The sequence below is a fragment of the Centropristis striata genome, chromosome 8, assembly GCF_030273125.1.
Source record: "Centropristis striata isolate RG_2023a ecotype Rhode Island chromosome 8, C.striata_1.0, whole genome shotgun sequence".
Classification (NCBI taxonomy): domain Eukaryota; kingdom Metazoa; phylum Chordata; class Actinopteri; order Perciformes; family Serranidae; genus Centropristis; species Centropristis striata.
The window spans coordinates 33,654,270-33,674,528 of NC_081524.1; the positions used below are offsets into that span (position 1 = coordinate 33,654,270).

The 20,259-nt window shown below is 37.9% G+C and overlaps 1 protein-coding gene across 1 annotated transcript in view; it reads left to right on the top strand.

Annotated features, from left to right (window-relative positions):
- Window positions 1-20,259, top strand: part of LOC131975889 (CUB and sushi domain-containing protein 3-like) — a 231,777-nt gene that overhangs the window by 117,104 nt on the left and 94,414 nt on the right. Inside the window, exons 32-34 of the mRNA XM_059338703.1 lie at window positions 13,027-13,140; window positions 13,793-13,888; window positions 14,280-14,483. Of these exons, the coding sequence (XP_059194686.1) occupies window positions 13,027-13,140; window positions 13,793-13,888; window positions 14,280-14,483 (414 nt within the window). The remainder of the gene's footprint in view (window positions 1-13,026; window positions 13,141-13,792; window positions 13,889-14,279; window positions 14,484-20,259) is intronic.

Here is a 20,259-nt window from a genome sequence, read left to right on the forward strand (position 1 = left end):
ATACTGACAACATTATCCACCCCATTTCTTCTTGTTGTCTAGTTATTTTCCTAAAAACCCAGATTTACACTGTGTTTAGGATTCTCTGATAGGTTGTTGTCAGTTCAAAGGAGTGTGACAGATGAGAAAGTTTTTCTATGTTTATACATGTGTTGGTTGTTGGCAGGAATTTATATCATAGTATCATAGTAGAGTTTGTATATATTTACTGTATTCTACCCAAGCTGTCACGGTTTCTGTGTGACTGATGCTGGATACCTCCCAGTATGTGTCTGTGTTTTCCATTGGACCACATTTTGCACCTGACATACAAACATAATGTATGCACATAATAAACATCCATCCACAACATCATAATTCTCCACAGTGTAATCTAGTTCAATTCTGCCTGAAGCATCACCTCAATCATACAAATACATTTCTCTTTCTGCATTACATGGTTCTACATGACATATATTTACAATTCAGATACCTGGTTTCAACTCTTATGTTCATATGGCATTTACGCACTGTATTCCAGTTGATGATCATAAACTGGTAATAAAAAAGAGCTGGCTGTAGACACTGGGAGTCTAGTCAGTAAAAAGGCTCTACATTAATCTGTGAGCCATCATTTTTGGTAGCTCAGCTCATACTTACGCTTTGTGCATATCTTATTTTACTTTGCACCATTCAGATGTCATTAAGGTACAATGTGCATCTGCCCTGCCCTTTAATGTTTAATTATTCTGTAAGAAATAATGGCTGCAGTCATATTTCAAACAATAACTCTTGCTTCTTCTTAAACAGATGAATTATTCATGGAACTCAACCTTTGCCTTGGGCACTGCTTGTAAACATACAGACATACACTGCCCCACAGGAATTCACTCTTGTTTACACCACGTCCGGTGGCTAGTATGTCATTTTTTGTATTTTATACTTTTCAGTGCATTTAATTTTCTTGGTATAAACAGCGAATCTGACAGTTGAGATATTTCGACAAGATACAATCCTATTGTGTGCAGTTGTGCACAGGGAAAAAGAAATTAAAAAACATGTGGATACATTTTATATTTGACAAAAAATGCCAAACAGTGCTTCAAGGTAAATTGATTTTTTTCCAGCATAAGTTTATATAGTTTGTGTTTTGCCTTGAGGACTTGTTTGTTTGTTTGATGACTTCAGAGGTGAGACAAATTCCCCCAATTAGCAGAAATGGTATTTCTTGTGTATGTATATTTTTCCATTTGAATGGTAATATGTGTTTTTTTTGTTTTGAATTGGATTGTGCATACAATATCCCCAATGAGATTAAACTATATTCACTCCAAATATCATTAACTTTGTAGATAACCTTTGGAAATCAACTGTGAATCTAAAAAGCTCATTAAAATTGGGATGATTGTCAGAAGGCATTTCCATGACTGAAGCTGAAAATTGAGGCTAACTCCTAATACTCTTCTGCAACAGTCTGCAATAGTATCCTTATATATGCTTCTTACTCTGGAGAAGATTTTAACAAGGTTATGTAGCACATCGAATAAACAATAAATCACAAGATTTTTAAATGTGGTTAACTTTGCAAAAGTTGCATTTCATCCTAATGTAGGCTCTCACTGAAAAGATGTTCATAATGAGTCATTGGTGAATTTGATTTCATAGACACAACATTCAGTCACCTCTGTTTATCTGCCTGGGGCTTTTTATAGCTCCAGTGTATGTGTCTATATAATACTAACAACAACATATGCATATTGGTTGCCACAGTGTGTGTCAGGAGGCGAGACAGGAGCGCTGACAGATTGCAGTAATAAATCTGGGCTGTAACAAGATGGACAGAGAACGAGGGAGAGAAAGAGACTGAAGAGACTGCAAGAGGTAAAGGGAGTCAGTCTAACTACGAGAAAGAGGCACATATATCTTGGTTGGATGTGAAAGGCTCAGAGAGAACAAGTTAGATGGAGAGAGTGATAATGAGTGAGAGAGTTATAATGAGCAAGACAGGGAGAGAGAAACAGAGTGCTGCTGAGAGCGATCATAAAAACGTTGACCCCGGGGGCTGATTGTTGACTCATCAGTGATGTTCGCTGTAGAGTAAGATTATGCCTGGGGCCACCCTCGTACATGACTTACTACATCCCACGCAAAAACCATTACCTTGTCTGTCTGCGTCAGCTTAGCATGTATACACTACCCTCGGTGTGATTAACCTAATATGAACGCTGATCTCTCCCTAGTCCCACCTTGATGTGGAGTGTGTTTTTGCCAGGTGGCTCCACAGCAACATATGTCCTTGGATGTGTAATCAGAGTGTGTCGACCACTCACTTGAATTGACTTGATTTGACAGCCTGTGGTTTTAAAGCTGATGAGATTCTCGGTTCCCATTGTGTGAGAGCAGTGGCTTGTGCTAGTTTTTTTAGGAATGCCCCCGGAGAGTACTGTACTGTACGCTGTTTCAGAAGTCAACAAGTAAAAATGATGACAAAGACCAAATCAAATAAAAAAGCAAAAAGAGGGCTAAACCTTGAGGTAAAAGTAGCCGGTTACATTCTCTTGTCATGTTCCAGCCCTCTTTTCTCTCTTGAGGTGACCAATACTTACCGCTTTCAATCCACTGAAGGGAGTTTTTACCCAAGATAGAAGCTTAATGGACTGGATGCAGCTTGTGCCAAGGTGCAGCCACATACTCTCTGCCAAAGGGCTGATGCAATTTCACTGTGATAATGGGTCATTAAAAATATATGTGTCTGTGCTGTCATACAATCCCTCTGGTTTCTGTAAATGAGGCTTGTGTATGCTGTCACGGCCCAGAATCTCAGAAGGCCTGTGCTGCCACAAAGCAAAGACGACAGGTAGCTCTTCCATAATTCATCACCAGAAGGACAAACATATGCTGCCATTTTCCTTACCTTTTGCTGCTGCCTGTGCTGTGAGTCTCTTTAACACCTTATTTGGGCTTTGTGCATATTTTGCCTTAAGGCACATGTAGCTATTGCAGCAGCTTTGGGAAAAAATGGGCTTACATTACATTGCAGTTACATAATAGAAGTGGTGTCCCGAGCAATCGCTTTTCACAGTATAGAGTTTACCTGAGTGGCTTCTGTTTTCCACCTATTTAATTTGCTGTCATCATTGCCATGTAGTTTGACTCACAAAATATGTTTTTTTGTTAAAATTTAACTCTCCAATTGCATGAAAATTGTTGTGATAGCAGAGAGAATATAAGAAGTTTACAAAAGAGGTAAGCAAATGGAAACCAGAAAATGGTCATTAAAATTTCAGCTGTAACAGACCATCAGTTCTTTGATGAGTCAATGAAAAGCAAATGTAGAGGGAGGGTAGCTGATCACAACAGTAATCAGCTGATGGGAAGCAAGTGTCATTAGCTGGCTACTCAGGTTGCTGAGTGGGCAGGTGAGGTATGATGTGGAAAAAAAACACAACACAAACAAAGTAGAGAGAGGAAGAGGGTGAGAGGCTGAATAAGGCGAATACACAGACGTTGGAGAGCCTACTTCAGCCAGGCTGTTAGACAAAATCCCTATAAGACTTTTCAGACAGAGGCAAGGGCAGAGGCAGAGAGAAGCCCTGCAGAGGCAGTCAAGGTTCACTGATTAGTTTCCACACGATACCTGAGAACTAGAGCTTTTTATCTCACTTTTGTACTCCATTTTAGATAAATACTCCAGCAAAACTGCTTTATCACCACCAATAACTGATGTGCTGGCAAAGTTTAAAGTTTTACCTACCCCTGAATAGAATGAAATACAATTTTAAGTGCAATGCCACTAATGTGTGTAACCTTTTATTTACGGCAGTGTGGCATAATATAATCAAGTAATACTTACTTTTATCACATGAAAATGTTTTCAGATAAAATGTTCTATCTGTACACTAGCTGTAGTCTCGGCTGGCAATCAGTCCAGGAGGCTGGTCGGTCTCATTGTAATCGTTGTAACTGAAATATGGTAAATAAACAAAAAAAAATGTTTTGGAACAAAATGTGCAGGACTGACTTGTGGCACAAAGAGGTCACCTCAACCAAAAGCAAAAGAATAATTGTTTGTTTGTTGCTTTTGATCAAATACACTGTAAAAAATATTTGTAGAAATTACAATAAAACTCTGTCAAATTGCATGAGAAATAGGGCGTAAAATAAAAAATTGCATATCACCGTAACAGACACTTTAAATTACCGTAAATCAAGGAATAGTACAAAACTTTTGAAAACACAGTTTTACTATAAAAATATAAAACAATTCATGTAAAATTAATGGAGACATACCAAAATGTCACAAGGACACAATTACCCTAAAAACAACAGGAATAGTCAGTCTAAATTACAGTTTTTGATCGTATTTACATTTAAATTTACAGTAGAAAACCCACTCACTTTTTTTTTACAGCTGCCGGTATTTTACCGTAAATTAACAAAACATTTTTTTACAGTGTACAGTGTCACAAGGAAACAGGTGATCTCACAAACCAGATGGTCTTCAGCATGAGTCTGTAGCTTCACAGGGATTACAGTGATGTGCATGTAATCTGACCATAGGCTCTTTTTGGTGGAGGAAAGTGGTTACTTATTATCAGTTTTTGCTGATAAGTCATATATAACATACTGGCAGTTATCTAGCATCTTTGGTTAGCCTGTTGGGTACGAAGTTAATCATTAATATTTATAACAGAACCAAATACTGTATGCTCTGCTTTCTTTTTGAGACTGAGGAATAGAGTTTCCTTTCCCATTTTGCTGCAGATTATTTTTTTCGAGTAACACTGTAATAGTGAGATTAATTTATTCATATAACATGTTTATATATTATTGGTCATCAACTTGTTTTAATCCCATGAGCTACATAAACTAATTTTACCACGTATTGTGAAGTCATTTGTTGGTTGACTGCATGAAAAACCATGTGAATCTGTCTTGTGAGGCGACAGTGATAATCTCTTCTACTACACACACATAATACTGATTAAATGTAACCCAAAGGCAACTCAGGAGCAGATTGGTTTGTTCAGGTTAAATAGCAACAGAGAAAAAAAGATTACCACCACAGGCATTATAGATGTGTGCATTTCGAAAAAAGGACCCCTAATAATCATACATGTAACTTAAAGCATCTGTGTTGCTGCTTACAGAGACATAAGATCAAAGATGCTAGTAGGCATTTAAACTGTATGTCACCATTATTCGGAAAAACAGCTTTGTGTGTAATAATAGCTCTTTAAAGAGATATGCAGTTCTCTCCTGAAACCAGGGTATGTAGAAGCAAGAATATACACACGAGAGGATGTGAACCCTGCATTGTGGAATTATTTTCCTGGCTGGCATACAGAAGTTTTCTGATAATCCATCAACTGCACACAACACACAAGTGATCCAGTGGACCATGCTCGTTCATTTTGTAGAGGGAAGATCAAATAGCAGAGGGGAGAGAGATGGAGACCGAAACAGCCTTTCTCAGATTATGACATTTCTCTTCCCTGCTGTATTGTAATGATCCTATCTGCAGCACATGCCCTTGTTTTTGACAGGGAAAAGGACTCCATCCCAAAAGCCGAAATGATAAAGAAGCCAGATGAAAAGTGAAAAGTGCAGCCAAAGTTTAAAGTGGAAGGGCATTATTATTAAGCCAATCAGATATGTTGTCTGTATGCCAGCCTCAGCCTCTTCTGTTCTTGTGTTCTCTTTGTAAAGGAGCCCTGCTATTTTTGATTTCTCTTTGATTGCCACAATCTTTACCACATCATCCGATATTTTTTCAGCTTTGAAACAATACTGATCTTGGTATTAGAGACACGGCTTTAAAATCCACATTTCAAGGTGGACATAAATCTGGGAGACTGACTGCCAATATGGACTTTACAATCAAAAAAGACATTCATTTCTGTTATTCCTATTGATGTTAACAGAAAAACAAAAGACGCCTTAAAAAAGAAAGCGAAGCATTTTTACCTAATGCTTATTTATAATATTGCGTGGGAAAGTGCAGTGATCAGTGTAAAACCTGTGTCAGAAGGGGGACCAAAAAATACTTCACTGCAGGGCACAAAGGATGTCTGAACACTGTTAAAAATATGTCATTTTTCTTATTCTCTTTTTAAGACAACAAATTGATCGGCCATGCCTGAAGAAGATCTTGTAGATCGAAATGTTGCCTTGAAAAGAAAATCTGAGAAAAAGCCTCTTATTTGGACCCTAACAGTGTGAAAACCTTCTTTAAAACCAAAGCAATGCATCAGACATATTTTACAAATAAGATCACGAAGCTATTGATGCACTGAGAACTGTTAGCCTCGTCTAATTGGTGTGTATGTCTGTTGAATATTTAGCATTAACTTGTCATTGGTTATTGAAATTAGTAGAAAATCCACCATGGTGGTTCATTTTTATTTAAGCTCACTAAATGAAAGCTTTTTTCTATTTTCAAGAATTCAAAGGTTGAAGGCAAAATAAGTAAAGGCAAATAATTGGAGCAAATTCCTTGAAAGGTGGTACCATCTTGCTTGCTACACATCGTGCAGGTTGTTTGTCGTAGTGTTATTTTTTGGAGATGTTTTCTTGGCACACATTACGCCCCTTAATGCCATCCAAGCACCATTCGGACCCCCACAACATACTTAAACATTGTTACTGCCCAGGTGCATCCATTCATCGCCACACTACAGTCTTTTCCAAATGGATACGTGAAACAAGCCTTGACACAAAGCACTCACCATCCCAAAAAGGTTCCAGGAACATGACAGTCATCCTAATTTACTTCACTTCCCTGCACTCCAGACCCTAGACTATATAGAGCACCTGTGAGCTGTGTTGGAAAGGGATATTCACAGTGTGAATGCTCTGGCAAATATCTTCAGGAACTGTGTGTATTGGGTCAGAATGAACCAAGCAGTGACAACCATCACTTTGTAGAATCCATGCATCAAAGAATTTGGTCTGTTTTGATGCAGAATTCACTTATGCAACTGTAGTTTGGTGTATTTTATAAAGTGTTAACTTTACGTGACCGTGCATGCTCTTCTTGAAACTCCTTTGTTTACTTTAAATGACTGCTTTTATCATGATTAATTAAAACAGTTCCCTAAATCCATTAATATCTGTCAGAAACCACCAAGGATAATGGAAACCATCACAGCCTCTTGTCACATTTGTCAGAAAGATTGCTTTCAAACAGAAGGAGAATTAGATTGCCATCACACAAGAGTAGGATCGACCTGTAATTATACTTTTTTTCCCCATTATTAAAGCCCAGCAGGCATGGGGGTATTAGATATAAGAATGCACTAAACTCACAATCTAATACCCAAAGAGGTATCCGATTAAAGCGACTTAACTGCTTTGGGATAATTCAAGGTGAAGATCCAGGCATGAAAATGTTGTCCATTGTTCATGTGCATTAAGTTACACTACCATGACTAGGCCCAGAGGACAAAAAGATTCATCATAGTCCTGCATAAATTAGGTAACAAGTTTACAATGATTTATTGACTTAATATCTGGACGTGATTACAGCAGAGGAGCAGATTGGAGTCATGCATGGCTGGCTCTGGATTAGAGGCAGAAATGAGCGACACTGTACTCGCGAGAGTGTGTATACACATGCATGTGTTTGTGTGTGTGCTCACAAAGCAGGGGAGAGTTGCCTATTTGACATAGCACGCTGTTGGTATGCTAATACCACAGCAGTGAGCTGTCCCTAAGGGGAAAATCATCTCTTATTCAGACCCTGGTTCAGCCATAGGCATTCTCACTACTCAACAGATAAAGAAACAGGTCTGTCTGAGCTGCTCTGTGTGAGTACACCTTTTTTGTGTGTATTTATGTTTGCATTTGCATTTTCTTTTTGCTTTGTCAGAGTTTTTTGGTTGTCATTTGTCTTTGGCTGTTGTGTGTGTTTCGATCTATTTCATGTCCCACCGAGTGAGAAGTAAGGCCGCCTTATTATAAAAAAAACACAGAAGCTGTTACACACACTCCCACATTTCCTCGCTCCATGTCTTCAGCACTGTCATTTGGTCGGTCGCTTTGTGGTCAATCTAAAACTCCACTGCGGCATCGCCTCCAGTGGCTGTTAGGGGGTGTTTAGTCTCTCAGTTTTGTTTCTTACACTGCCTCTCATTCTCTCTCTCGCTGTGTCCGTCTTAGTTATGTGGCAGGTATAACGGTTTTACAGTGCTGTACTGTGAGGCTACATGCCAGAGGAGATTCGAACCGCTACAAAGTGAAGACGACAGGTAGCTGCTCCATAATTCATAGCCAGAAGGACAAACATATGCTGCCATTTTTTTTTTTTACCTTTAGCAATTGCCTCTTTTACCAGTGTTTTTTTGCACCTTTTCAGGTGGGTCTTGTATGTATTTTGCCTTGAGGCATGCGGATGAAGCTAACACATTGGCAAGAGCTTCTACTGGCCGGAAAACAGCCTCGCTTTTCATTTAGTGGTGTGAGCCATTTGAAATCTGCTCCTCACAACGTGACCCAATTATAGTTAACCTGCATTTCTGTGTACCAGTTACAGCAGCTACTTTCACTTGTTTACTACACTTGTTACTTTATTTTCATGACACATTTAACTCACTTGTGTTGACCGCAACTACTACAATGTGTGTTAATTAGTTTTTTCTATTTAAGTTATTTGTATTTGTTAGTCTTCAAGATTAAAGCTTGATGAAGCCACAGATAGTAGTTAACATGCTATTTAGGAATGGTGTGTCTCACAGATTAAACCCACTCATCAAAAAAAGGATGGTATTCAATGCTGATATTCTCCCTCTGCTAGAGCTACGATGGTGTTAATTGCTAACAATTATTCTTTTAAATGAACTCTTTACAAATCATCCCACACACTGAATCATTGAAACTGAGTGAGACAGTTGGGAATTCATTTTCTTGGAAAGGTTAAATATCAGTAGTTTTTAATTTATTTCCATAACCTGCTCCTCCTTATAAATCAAATTTAATTATGGTTGTGATACCTGGCTTGTAGCTGAACGCGAGCAACTCCGAGCCCGGAGTCTGTGATGCAGACACAGTGTGAGGGCTTTTCCATATGACAGGAATGGCACAGTGCAGGGTGGAGCTTACCTCGGTGATGTGATGGAGGTTTGCCTAAACCGTTGTAAGAGGCTGTCAGGTGCATCGCCTCAGTTAACCAACAACTCTGAAGCTGTTGTTGCTTGGTTGTTGGCAGATATAAGCTGGCGTTTGGGAAAAACACTGTGAGCACGCTAATGAGCCTGGCCCCATGGTAGGCACAAAAAATAGTTATTACAGTAATGTGGTAATCGGCCATCACCATCAGGTAGAAGAGTAGAGGGAGAGGCTGAAAAGAGAGATAACAGAGAAGTGCATAAAGAGTAATGATGCTGTAATTTTACCGTTGCTAATGCACACACATACAGTACATTGACATGTGCAACCACACAGATACAACCATAAACGATATCACAGAAGTAATCATCCAGTGGACCATGTCTATTTGTTTTTTTGGAGAAAGATCTGATTATTTTCAAGGGTGTGTACACATTTATATAATCAGGGATGCTTAATTGGAAATATTCATGCAGGACATTATTTAGATAATTCTCTTTTCATTATCATAAGTTCTCCATAGTTTTCCTCGCTGCTTTTTACTGAAGATAAGATTTAATTACCGGTATTACTTTTGTGATAAACAATAATGTTCTCACATGACCTGTCATTAAGTAAAGGAGTTTAATTAAATTAAAGGTCAGACTCTGCAAAGACATTGTCCAGATGCCCTCTCCATGCAGTTCACACAGTGTGACGCTGTTTCAGCCTGAGTACCATACATATCTGCTCTGTTAATTACCTGTCATGTGTTCTCCTTTGAGATCAATCTGAAATCAAAAGGGGAATATTTTATTTCTAGATGTTGCCCCCTAGTTTTGCATTACTCCATCAGGGTAATCTGAGAACTTGTTTTTTACATGTTTTTAGAGACAATCAAATTGCTTAATTTAAGACCATATTTGAATAAAGCTAATTGACTAAGATTAGGTTTGGAACTGTCTTGACCTTAGCTTGTTAAACGAGCAACACAAACATTCACAGAGGAAATGTGCGGCTCAACACAGCGTTTACATTTCCTCTCGTTTTCTTGCTGGAGCTCAGCCGGCTGTCAATCAAACACAGACACTGATATGCCCCTTCAGTGGCTGAAAAGAAAAGCAGCATTTCAATTCATTCATTTCATTTCCTCCAACTTTTTTTTCTCCTTTTGGTCATAAAAAAATAGAAAATAATAAATAATATATAAATATTACAACCATTATGTTTATTGCGGGCTACATGGAGGTGTAGTGGTTAGCATTCTCGCCTCACAGCAAGAGGCTTCTGTGTGGAGTCTGCATGTTCTCCCCATGTCAGCGTGGGTTCTCACTGGGTACTCCGGCTTCCTCCCACAGTCCAAAAACATGCATTTAGGTTTAATTGGTGACTCTAAATTGTCCATAGGTGTGTATGAGAGCGTGATTGTCTGTCTCTATGTGTCAGCCCTGTGATAGTCTGGCCATGGAATGTTTATTATAAAAAGTGTTGGAAAAATTTCATTTTAATTTGCCTTCAAGTATCACACTGTTATACAAGAAGGTTATTCTCTACATGTTAAATGCCATTGCACACCAAAACGAGATACAGACTTCAATGGAATACCTAATTATTAGTTGTTAAGAAAATGTCACATTGCTTTGCACTGCTTGAGGAAATGGTGACCTATAAAAAGTTATTGTTCAGGAAGGATATTGCACCAAAAATCAAAATTCTTATTGCAGCTCTTAATGCTTAACTGCCCATTTGTATTGTTTCTTAAAGGGATAATGTGCAAATGTCCTTACAATGTATAAAAGTAATCCCAGCCCACTAGAAGTGTCAGGCAGTGTCTTTATCTGCAGTCTCTGCATTTTCTCTTTTTTTCCTCACATTTTGCTTTATTTAAGATGTCTCTGGGCGTCAGTAAAGAGCTTTTGGGTCCTACGTGAGGTGTTTAACCCCCATCAATAACATTGTACAGGTTTGTGCAGACTATTCTCAGATTGCCAAATATCGCTGCTTTGTCACGCCCCTTGGTGTTTTGATAGCAACACTCACAATAGTTGCATATATATGATACAATGTGGCAGTATTTGACATCAGTTTTTCCTCTGCCACACACACACACACACACAGCAACAGGAAGAAGCATGTATTCAACGATGTGGCACCTTCCCTCAGAGTTGTGGTTGTGTGGAAGTGGGTGGGTGTGTTTATTTGTGCTTTAGTACGTTACCACTGTGAAACAATAGGAGAAAATATTTCATTCTTCTGATTTACTGCTTTGTTCTCGCCAAGGCTGTTCCGTCTAGCTTGCTCATTCAATTCTGCTCTCTCTCTGTTTTGAAATGCTTTGAATGTGTTTAGTAACACAAATCAACACAGTATTGTACCTTTAAAATTGGAGTGAAATTAAAAGAATTTTGAGTGAATGACTCATTCTAGCTCAATATAACAAAAGCTGGATTATGCGTGGAAACAACTTATTGATGAAATACCCTCAATTAAGAGTTTTAAAAAATTCACAACAATAATTACAGTAAAACTAATCAAATTGAACCAATCTGTTCAGAAGTGTTTCCATTTAAGTTTGTTAATGAATGAAACTTATAATGTTGTAAACAAAAATAATTAAACCCCCCAATTTACACTGGTTTGATCAACACCGAAATTGAAAGAAACTAAAAGAAATTGTCGATCGAATGGAGCGAGTCTGTGACATTTCTGTGGTTGTTCCTGCTTTTTTGTAGATTTTTGAAATAGTTCTACAAATAGTTCTGTTTTTTTCTTTTATTCCCAAAACATAAGACGGACTGACATTAACAAACCATGCTGACATATCTGTGGACAACAATTCTTGATGTTGGAATGATGGAAAAATAAATGAAGCTCCCCATATCCTTTCTGTCTCTGCATCTCAGATTGACTGACTCACACACAAACAGCAGAATCACAGCAGCATATGAAAGTAAAATTACATGGATGATTTTCTGTTTTGTTGTTTATCGGTCATCATTTTGTCATTTTTTCCTATTTCTGTCAGAACATTTTGCTGACTTTGAGCTCATCAGAGGCTACCACAGGCTATATTGAAAGGGGTGCTTTGACCTCTGACCTCAATGATGAATGAAAATGGGTTCTGTATGTACCCACAATTCTCCTCTTTACATAAAAGCCCACATTTTAGGCTAATCCCATGCAGTTTAAGGCAAAACCCAGTTTATCTCATGCAGTACAAATGTGTTATTTCTGCCTATTGTATTTTAATATCTCTGCATACTGGCATCCCTAAACATTCTTGGAAATACATAAATTGCTTCACTGGAAAGCTGAAACTCTTATGGATTTAATTCTGTGTTGAGCTGCCTCTTATGTTAATCTTCAGGTTCCCAGCTTTCAGATGGTACACCACTTCTTTGTTGACCTGCTGTCTCCCTGCTGTCTAAAAATCCCCTGTCCCCCACCCACAGTGCTCTATAAAAGGGGACACAAGGGAACTTTAAGGGGTTAATAAACCTAATGTGTATCACTCTTCTGCTAAATGTGCCTTCTCAAAAATATTTCCATAGATTCAGCATAAGTTCTGCCAATCATATTTTATTTATTTAAAGTTAGAGTGTTCTGACTAATTGATTGGGGGAAGTGTGTTCTGGGCACCCATCGGGGGAGAGACACATGCAAATTAAATTGGATGTATGACCCCTCAAGCAAAAGGGAGTATTCCAGTCAAAACAACATTAACCTCAGTGTTACTGGTTCAAGATGTCGGCTTTGACAAAGCGGCAGCCAGACTCTTGAAAGATTGAAAAGATAATAATAATTTATATTCTCACCAGCTTACCTGATTATTGCCTTCCAGGGGCAATAAAGCCCCAGTGAATGGGCTGAATGTGACGTATTACTTTTGTTTTCCACCATCTTGTTTTGATTTACCTATATTTTTCTCTGTTCTCCATCCCCTCCCTCCTCCTCTCTTTGCAGTGCTGTTTGGTCAGTTTGTGGTATTCCAGACTTTGAACACTGATGTGGTCGAGATCTACGATGGATCCTCCACAGATTCAGCTCTTCTCTCCTCCATATATGGATCACACTCAGGTTAAGACACAACACTGGAACCCTTAAGCCTAGCGTCTTGTGTTATTTATGCTTCTTTTTTTATTTATTTATGCATTGTAGACCTGTGGAGCACAGACAAGAAAAAGCGCACCCATCTCTTAGTTCAATTCAAATCAAATTACTATTTTCCAACCAAAAATCTAAAAGAAGAGAAGCTTTATGCTGCCAAGGATAAACATGTTTTTCGTCCTCTTTGTACATTTGTGTTATGATAATTTAATGAAACACAATGATGACACATAACACATTTGGATTCCAACTGAATAAACTCCTGAAATCCCAATTAAAATAACAAAAGCGAACTGGCTGTTCACACAAATCATTGTCACACCTCCATTTGATTCGACTGACACCATGTAAAAACATACAAATAAATCAGATTCGCCTTTTTTAGCACACTGAAGACATATTGTCGATCAGGTTAAACTGTACAATTAAATTACATTGACATGTCACACACAACTAAATCAATATTCATTCTTCTTTGTCCAGATTAATGACCAGTTGATAAGGTCATGCAAAGCTTATGTTCATAATTTGTCAATTATTTATTACTTCATATGTTATCTATGGACATATGTAAACAGTTTCTTCTAGAAGAGTTGAAAATGTCTCTGATTTTGTAATTTAGGTGAAACACTCCCTTTGAGTTCAGGAAACAAGATAACGCTTAAGTTCACCACAAATGGAACAGAAACAGCCAAAGGATTTCACTTTGTCTACCAAGGTAAGTCTGATTTTACTAATATGTTTCCATGATTTTAATGTAGAAACTCATTTGGTGCATTAAGTGTGTTTGCTTGCCTTTGGAAAGAAAAGGTACTTTAGCCTTGCACTCTTCACTTAAAAGTGTTGTTCAGCAGAGTGCCATTGGTTGTGGCTGGGCATGGCCGAGCAGAGTTGGATGATGTGGAGTCAAACAGCCTATCCTGGCACAGCAGACCAGAATGACTAATGACGTGCGAGGAGATTCACATGGGCTTCACCATTCCTCTCTGCCTCTTTTGTCTTGCCATCTCTCGCTCTCCCTGTTGTCTTTCTCTCTACCACACCCACTCACCGCTCTTCATCTTTGTCTTTCTTCCTCTCATGCTCACTTCTTCCCCTCTTATCCCCAGCTGTCCCCCGGACAAGCGCCTCTCAGTGTAGCTCGGTCCCTGAGCCCCGGTTTGGGAAGCGGATAGGGAACGACTTTGGCATCGGCATGGTGGTACTGTTTGAATGCAATCCAGGCTACACGCTGCACGGCTCCAACGCCATCAGGTGTGAGGCCGTGCCCAATGCCCTGGCCCAGTGGAACGGCACAGTGCCCACATGTGTTGGTAAGCGCCTTCATCCTCCTACCCTCATCTCACCCCCTGCATGCACACACAGGCACGCACACACATCCAAAAAGATGGAGCAGGTGCATAAAATGGTTGGTGTCTGTTTTCCCTAGTCATTACTTATCCTAATGTCTGTCACCTATTGCAAAACAGCCGCCTATCTCTGGTCTTGATAGTTCAGACAGGAATAAAGAGGCAAGGACAAACAGAACAACAAAGTGTCACATAAATTTTCCTCTCAGACAAAGGCTTTCTGGTTCTGTGCCTTGCTAGACTAATGGGAAAATAAATAGCATAAAGTGAATATGTCAAACAGCCCAAAACTTTGGGTAACTTTTTTTTTACGCAGCCCTCATCTGTAATGTGCTATACACTCTACCCTACAGTTCAGTACAACATACCTGCAATAAACGTTAAATCCACTATCATCCTTTTTGTTAATGGATGTGGACCAAACATTGGAAACACTAAAGTGTATGGATATACTTTACGAGGTTGAAGTGATAGATATTTTAACTATGTATCAAATGTCAATATAAAAACAATGTGAGGATGTACAAGGGATTGCTGGTAGTGCTGAAACTACAGAGAATATCTAAGAATATCACCCAAGTCTGCAGCTTCTACAGTGTTATAGTCAACTCACTGTTTATCCGCCTGGCCGGCAGTCTTACTGTTTTGGATTCTCACCTCTCTCAACAGGCAGCTCTTTTCAGTAAAAAATAATTTAAAAAGGCCACTGTATACTACCTGCTTAGCACCAAACGGACACACACAGTGAACAACTACGGTAGCTTGTGAACACAGAGGAACATTAAGTAGCTAAAGGGACTGATATTTCCGTCAGGAGCTGGTGGAGACTAAAAACAGAGCTGAAAGTGAGGGAGGAGTGTATGTACATTCAGCAGGTGGCAGAAAACACAACTCTGATAACGTTAATCTGTAACTGCTGGATGTGTAAATAAGCAACTGCTTGCTAACAAGATTGCCGTATCTTCTTAAAAGCTGAGAATATGTCACTGTTCAAAACTTGTTTAGGTTGCTCCCACATGGCCAAAAATGTCAGTTATTGCGGGTATCCCAATCACAAAAATCAACACTATCCATTTGCCATATCTTTAAATTATTAGTTATGAACAATCTCAGCAATTTGTAACACCATAATGGATGTAGAATAGGTTTATGGCATAGCTGTGCAATTATCCTAGCGCAAACTTGTATGCATCATTTTACCACGGGGAACATATGTGAGCAAGAATATGGTTTAATTTTATTTGAAAAGTTGTTCCTGCTCTCACCGAACTACTGAATCTGAAAGTCTTAAGTCAATAATATCACAGATAGCATAAATTATTTATTCGCTTTATTATTCAGATGTATGAAAATGAAATTATTCTGTTGGTATTTATCATAGATATAATTCAATCAATAAAGCTTTTTTCCACTTTGATTTGGACAAAAGTAATTTGCACACAGTGCCGGAGCTTAATGCAATTCTTGAGTATAACGTTTAAATCAGCTGCATCAAGTTTGAAGTTTAAGAGCTTTATAATGTGCAGTTGTTTTGTTAAAATGTATGGCAAGCATTGAGAGTGCATTGAATGGTAAAATAAATGCATAATTATTCATTTTCTACCAGCCCTGATCTCTTGACTTTTTTTGCAGCAACAGAGTTGGTTTGTGCTGTATTCTTTCTTTCATTTCCTTCATAGAAATAGGTTCCATGCAATGAGTTTGTGGGCGATATAGTGTAAATGTTTTATTTTTGACAATGAATATAAAATAAAAACAATTACTCATGATCAATCAGCCTTGTAATCACAGCAGCATTGATGTCTATGCAAGATGTGGACCATCATTTCTCTCTACGTGGTTGTGTGTCTGCACACACTGTTAGCCAACACACGCAGAGGGTCACACAAAGACACCCACATGTCTACCTTGGAAAGATAAAGAACTGCAGAAGAAGTAGGGAGAAATCTATTGAAGTCAGGCCTTGTGCCAGCCAGCAAATAGTCCCAGCCGGTGAGTGCGGAAGATTTCAAGCCAGGGTTCAACCGAGTTTACTGCCAAGTGGTAAGGGAATAGCCGTGGCACGCGCAGTTCCATTTTAAACACAGTGATTTTTATCTGGAGATTGAATCTGGCTGCAGCATCTCCCCCAGCGGCAGTGTGCTCGTCCAGAATAATGGATATTGTTTCATGAAAGCCTCAACAAAAACACTATGCTCAATTACTCAAGCCCTCTTTATGGCACATGACGGCACCAGACACAGCTCTCCTGTGAAGTACCTATGTTTCAGAAGATACATTCCCAGCTCCTCGTCCAGCTGTGATTGACCTGGCTTGTCATGCAACACTTGTTTTGCTTTGGCTTTCACAAATACAAAGCTTTGCTGTTGAGTTGTGCTAGCGCAAAGGCTCTATCGTGATTTAATTAGCATCGGCTGAACGGACGCATAATGTTTGGGTGGCCTCTGTTGAATTTTATGGAGAATTCTTGACCTTAATAAATAGATGTTTTTGTTTCTATCGTGGTGGAATTTGACTTGAGGCACATTACATTCTATTTAAACATATGTCACTATTAAATCATGGAGATGGAAAGGGGTTACAATAGAAGTAAAACAAATTATATAATTATATATTATATTATATAATTATGTAAATATTGATAGATGAACACAATTTGATTGCACAGCTGAGAGCAAAGCAGCTGAATCTCACTCACAAACTCCAAATCACTACTGATTGTGGAAAATCACGACTGCCAAACATTACATAAGCTCACAGATTGCTATGATTCATACTCTGTATGCCCACATGATAGGATTCGCTGTTGGCTTAAACACTTTTTCCAAGGTGTCAACAAGTAAACAGTGTTGCACTGAGCTTGGTTTTAAACAGCAGATTCTTGTTTTGAAGTTGCCTCCCAAGACCAATTAAAGTGTCTCAGTCTGGGGCTGTGTGGTAAGGCCAGGCCAGAGTGCCTCTCTGGAGCAAAATGAGCTGCTCTTGAGGTCATCATACTTTTGGGAATTTATTTAAGTTTCTGTAATGAAAGTGGAAATTATTGCCAGTTAGAGTAAAAGTGTATTTATGGCACTTGTTTTTCTTTTATTAAGAAAGTAAGCATTACAAGTTCCAGAACAACATATTTTATTTAAGATAATAATAAATAAACTTTACCACCACCCACACCTCAAAAACAATAAGACCACATACAAAAAGTAATCTTTAGTTCAATAAATACTTTGTATTGTCATTATATCCTGATGCTGTTCTATATATCGATATCTCTCTTCCCCCCCAATATAATATTTTACTTATGGATGAAAGTAATTATAATGAACAAAATCAGTTTTTAATTAAATGCAGTATTTATATAACATTTATATGATTTAATTATCCAATAAATAAACAAGTAAACCAAGCCATTTAATAATATATATTTAATGACATATTACATTGAAGTAGTGCATGTGATGTGAAACACCTATGTGGTACACATTATATGCAGATAGGTTTTGATATCTTGATTAAAACACGTCTAATTAAAAGTTGCTGTGAATCCCCTGCATATCAGATGGTGTTAAATGGTGTCTCATAATGTGTGCGGTCCCCACGCTTGTCTACCTGCAGTAACTCTGACATATGAGCCTGCCACAGATTGAGATGGGTGTGGAGCATTCATGCTTTTATGAGTGTCATGATTTCTAATCTTGCTCGACCAATTACATCAACTGACAGCTCAGGGGACTCAAAGGAGCTGTTAAATTATACTGAAATACTGGATCCTTCTTTGGAATGAGTCTGTTGCTTGTTGTCAAGAATGTGGTTTCATGCAAGAAGAATTTAAGTTCCCTAAACTAGAACAAAATCGCACAGGCATATTTTTTTTTTATTGTTAGAATGATTTTAATCAGACGTTGTGTTTCTAATAACTAATTAAGAATTGATTTTGGACAGCCATTTATTGTATGATTTAGTGTTTAGGCGTCTCATACTGTTAAGAAGCTTTTAGTCAGTGTCTACATTATATTTCATTCACTACAGTGCTGCAGATTTAATATGCGTTGACCTTCATGTTTCATTTGCAGAGCAAAATTCAAAACAATCACACAAGCTGTTCTCCTTCCGCCTTGATGCAAGAGTTAATCAATACTCTACATGTGACATGCGTTAGCTGAGGATGGCATTACTGTGGCCGTGATTATATGAAAGTGTGATTGGTTCACTGTGTGACTGCTGTGAGGGAGCATATAGAAGTCATTTTCTCTAATGTTTCACATGGTTTGAAAGGAGCCGAGTAGTCACTGTGGCACGACTCTCTGAGCATGTGTGGGAGGGGAGATATCACCTGTAAAATATTGATGAGTTTCAAATTGTGGCAAGCTGATTGCTGGAATGTGCTTTTTCCATCTTTTTCTGACACTTCTTTTCTTGGGGATATGAAGCATATTTTCTTTTTCTCTCATTTTCTGTCGCTCCCATTGTCTTTGACATCAAACCTTCTGGTGGCTGATAGATATTGAAAACAGTGATTGTCATTGACCTGTTCAAGGTAAACCTTTATCCTTGACAAAGAGCAGCTGGTTCTTCATTGTGAAAACACATTGTGCTGTTCTGAACACCTGAAGGACCTCATCTGCACTGAGTGACAGCTCTGCCTATTGTCCTATAGGAAATCTGTTACAACTGCTAGGTACCAAGGTTATTATAGTTAACGAAAAAATGAAAAAAAAAAAACGAAATAACGAAAACTAGAATTGAAAAAACATTTTCGTTAACTGAAATAAAAATAAAAACTAGAGTTTTTAAAAAAACGATAACTAACTGAAACTGTATTGCGTGGTTACAAAACTAACTGAAACTAACTAAAATGATAGTGGAAATGTCCTTAGTTTTCGTTTTTGTTGACTTTTTTCATTCATAATTCAGTGTTTCTATTTGAACATGCAACACATGGTGAATATGTTTACTGAGACTTGGATGTCTACACTCCAACCAAAATTCAAAACAGTAAATAACCTTATTGGGGCTGAGATGATAAACCAAAGGAAATAAAGGCAAAATTTATTATGACCTCTTTGAATTTCGCACCCAACACATAGCCCATTACAAAAAAACTAAAACTAACACTAAAACTAATAAAAACTAAACTAAAACTAAGCATTTTCAAAAAATAAAAGCTAAACTAAAACTAGAAAACTCACTCTTAAAACTAATTAAAACTAACTGAATTTGAAAACAAAAATTCACAACGAAATTAAAACTAAAACTAATGAAAAATCCAAAACTATTATAACCTTGCTAGGTACCTCTAGGTGCTAAGTGACTTTAAAGAAACTTATAAGCACAACTCTGGTAAACATAAACTTTAAAGTGGTGCTTTTAGTAGAGAAACTCAAATATACAGATATACAGACAATTAAATAGATTAGTCGATATTATCGTTTGAGTGTTATTTGGCTAAGAATGTATGTTATTTAGACTTCTATATTAGTTCTTTTTGTAGATACAGTATGTCATGAATGTTAAAATGCATGTGATGGCTTAACAGATATCTGACAAACACATTTCAGCTGGTGGCTGCAGAACAAAGCAACAATGACAAAGCAATCATAGTTTTGTTCTTGTGATAGTGTGAAATATTTTGCTACATTTCATCAGCATAATAGGTTGTATTATCCTTTACTGGCCAGCTGAACTACATTTCAATAGGAATGAAATGCATTTTGTTCTGTGTTTCTTTGTGTAACAATCCAAAGGA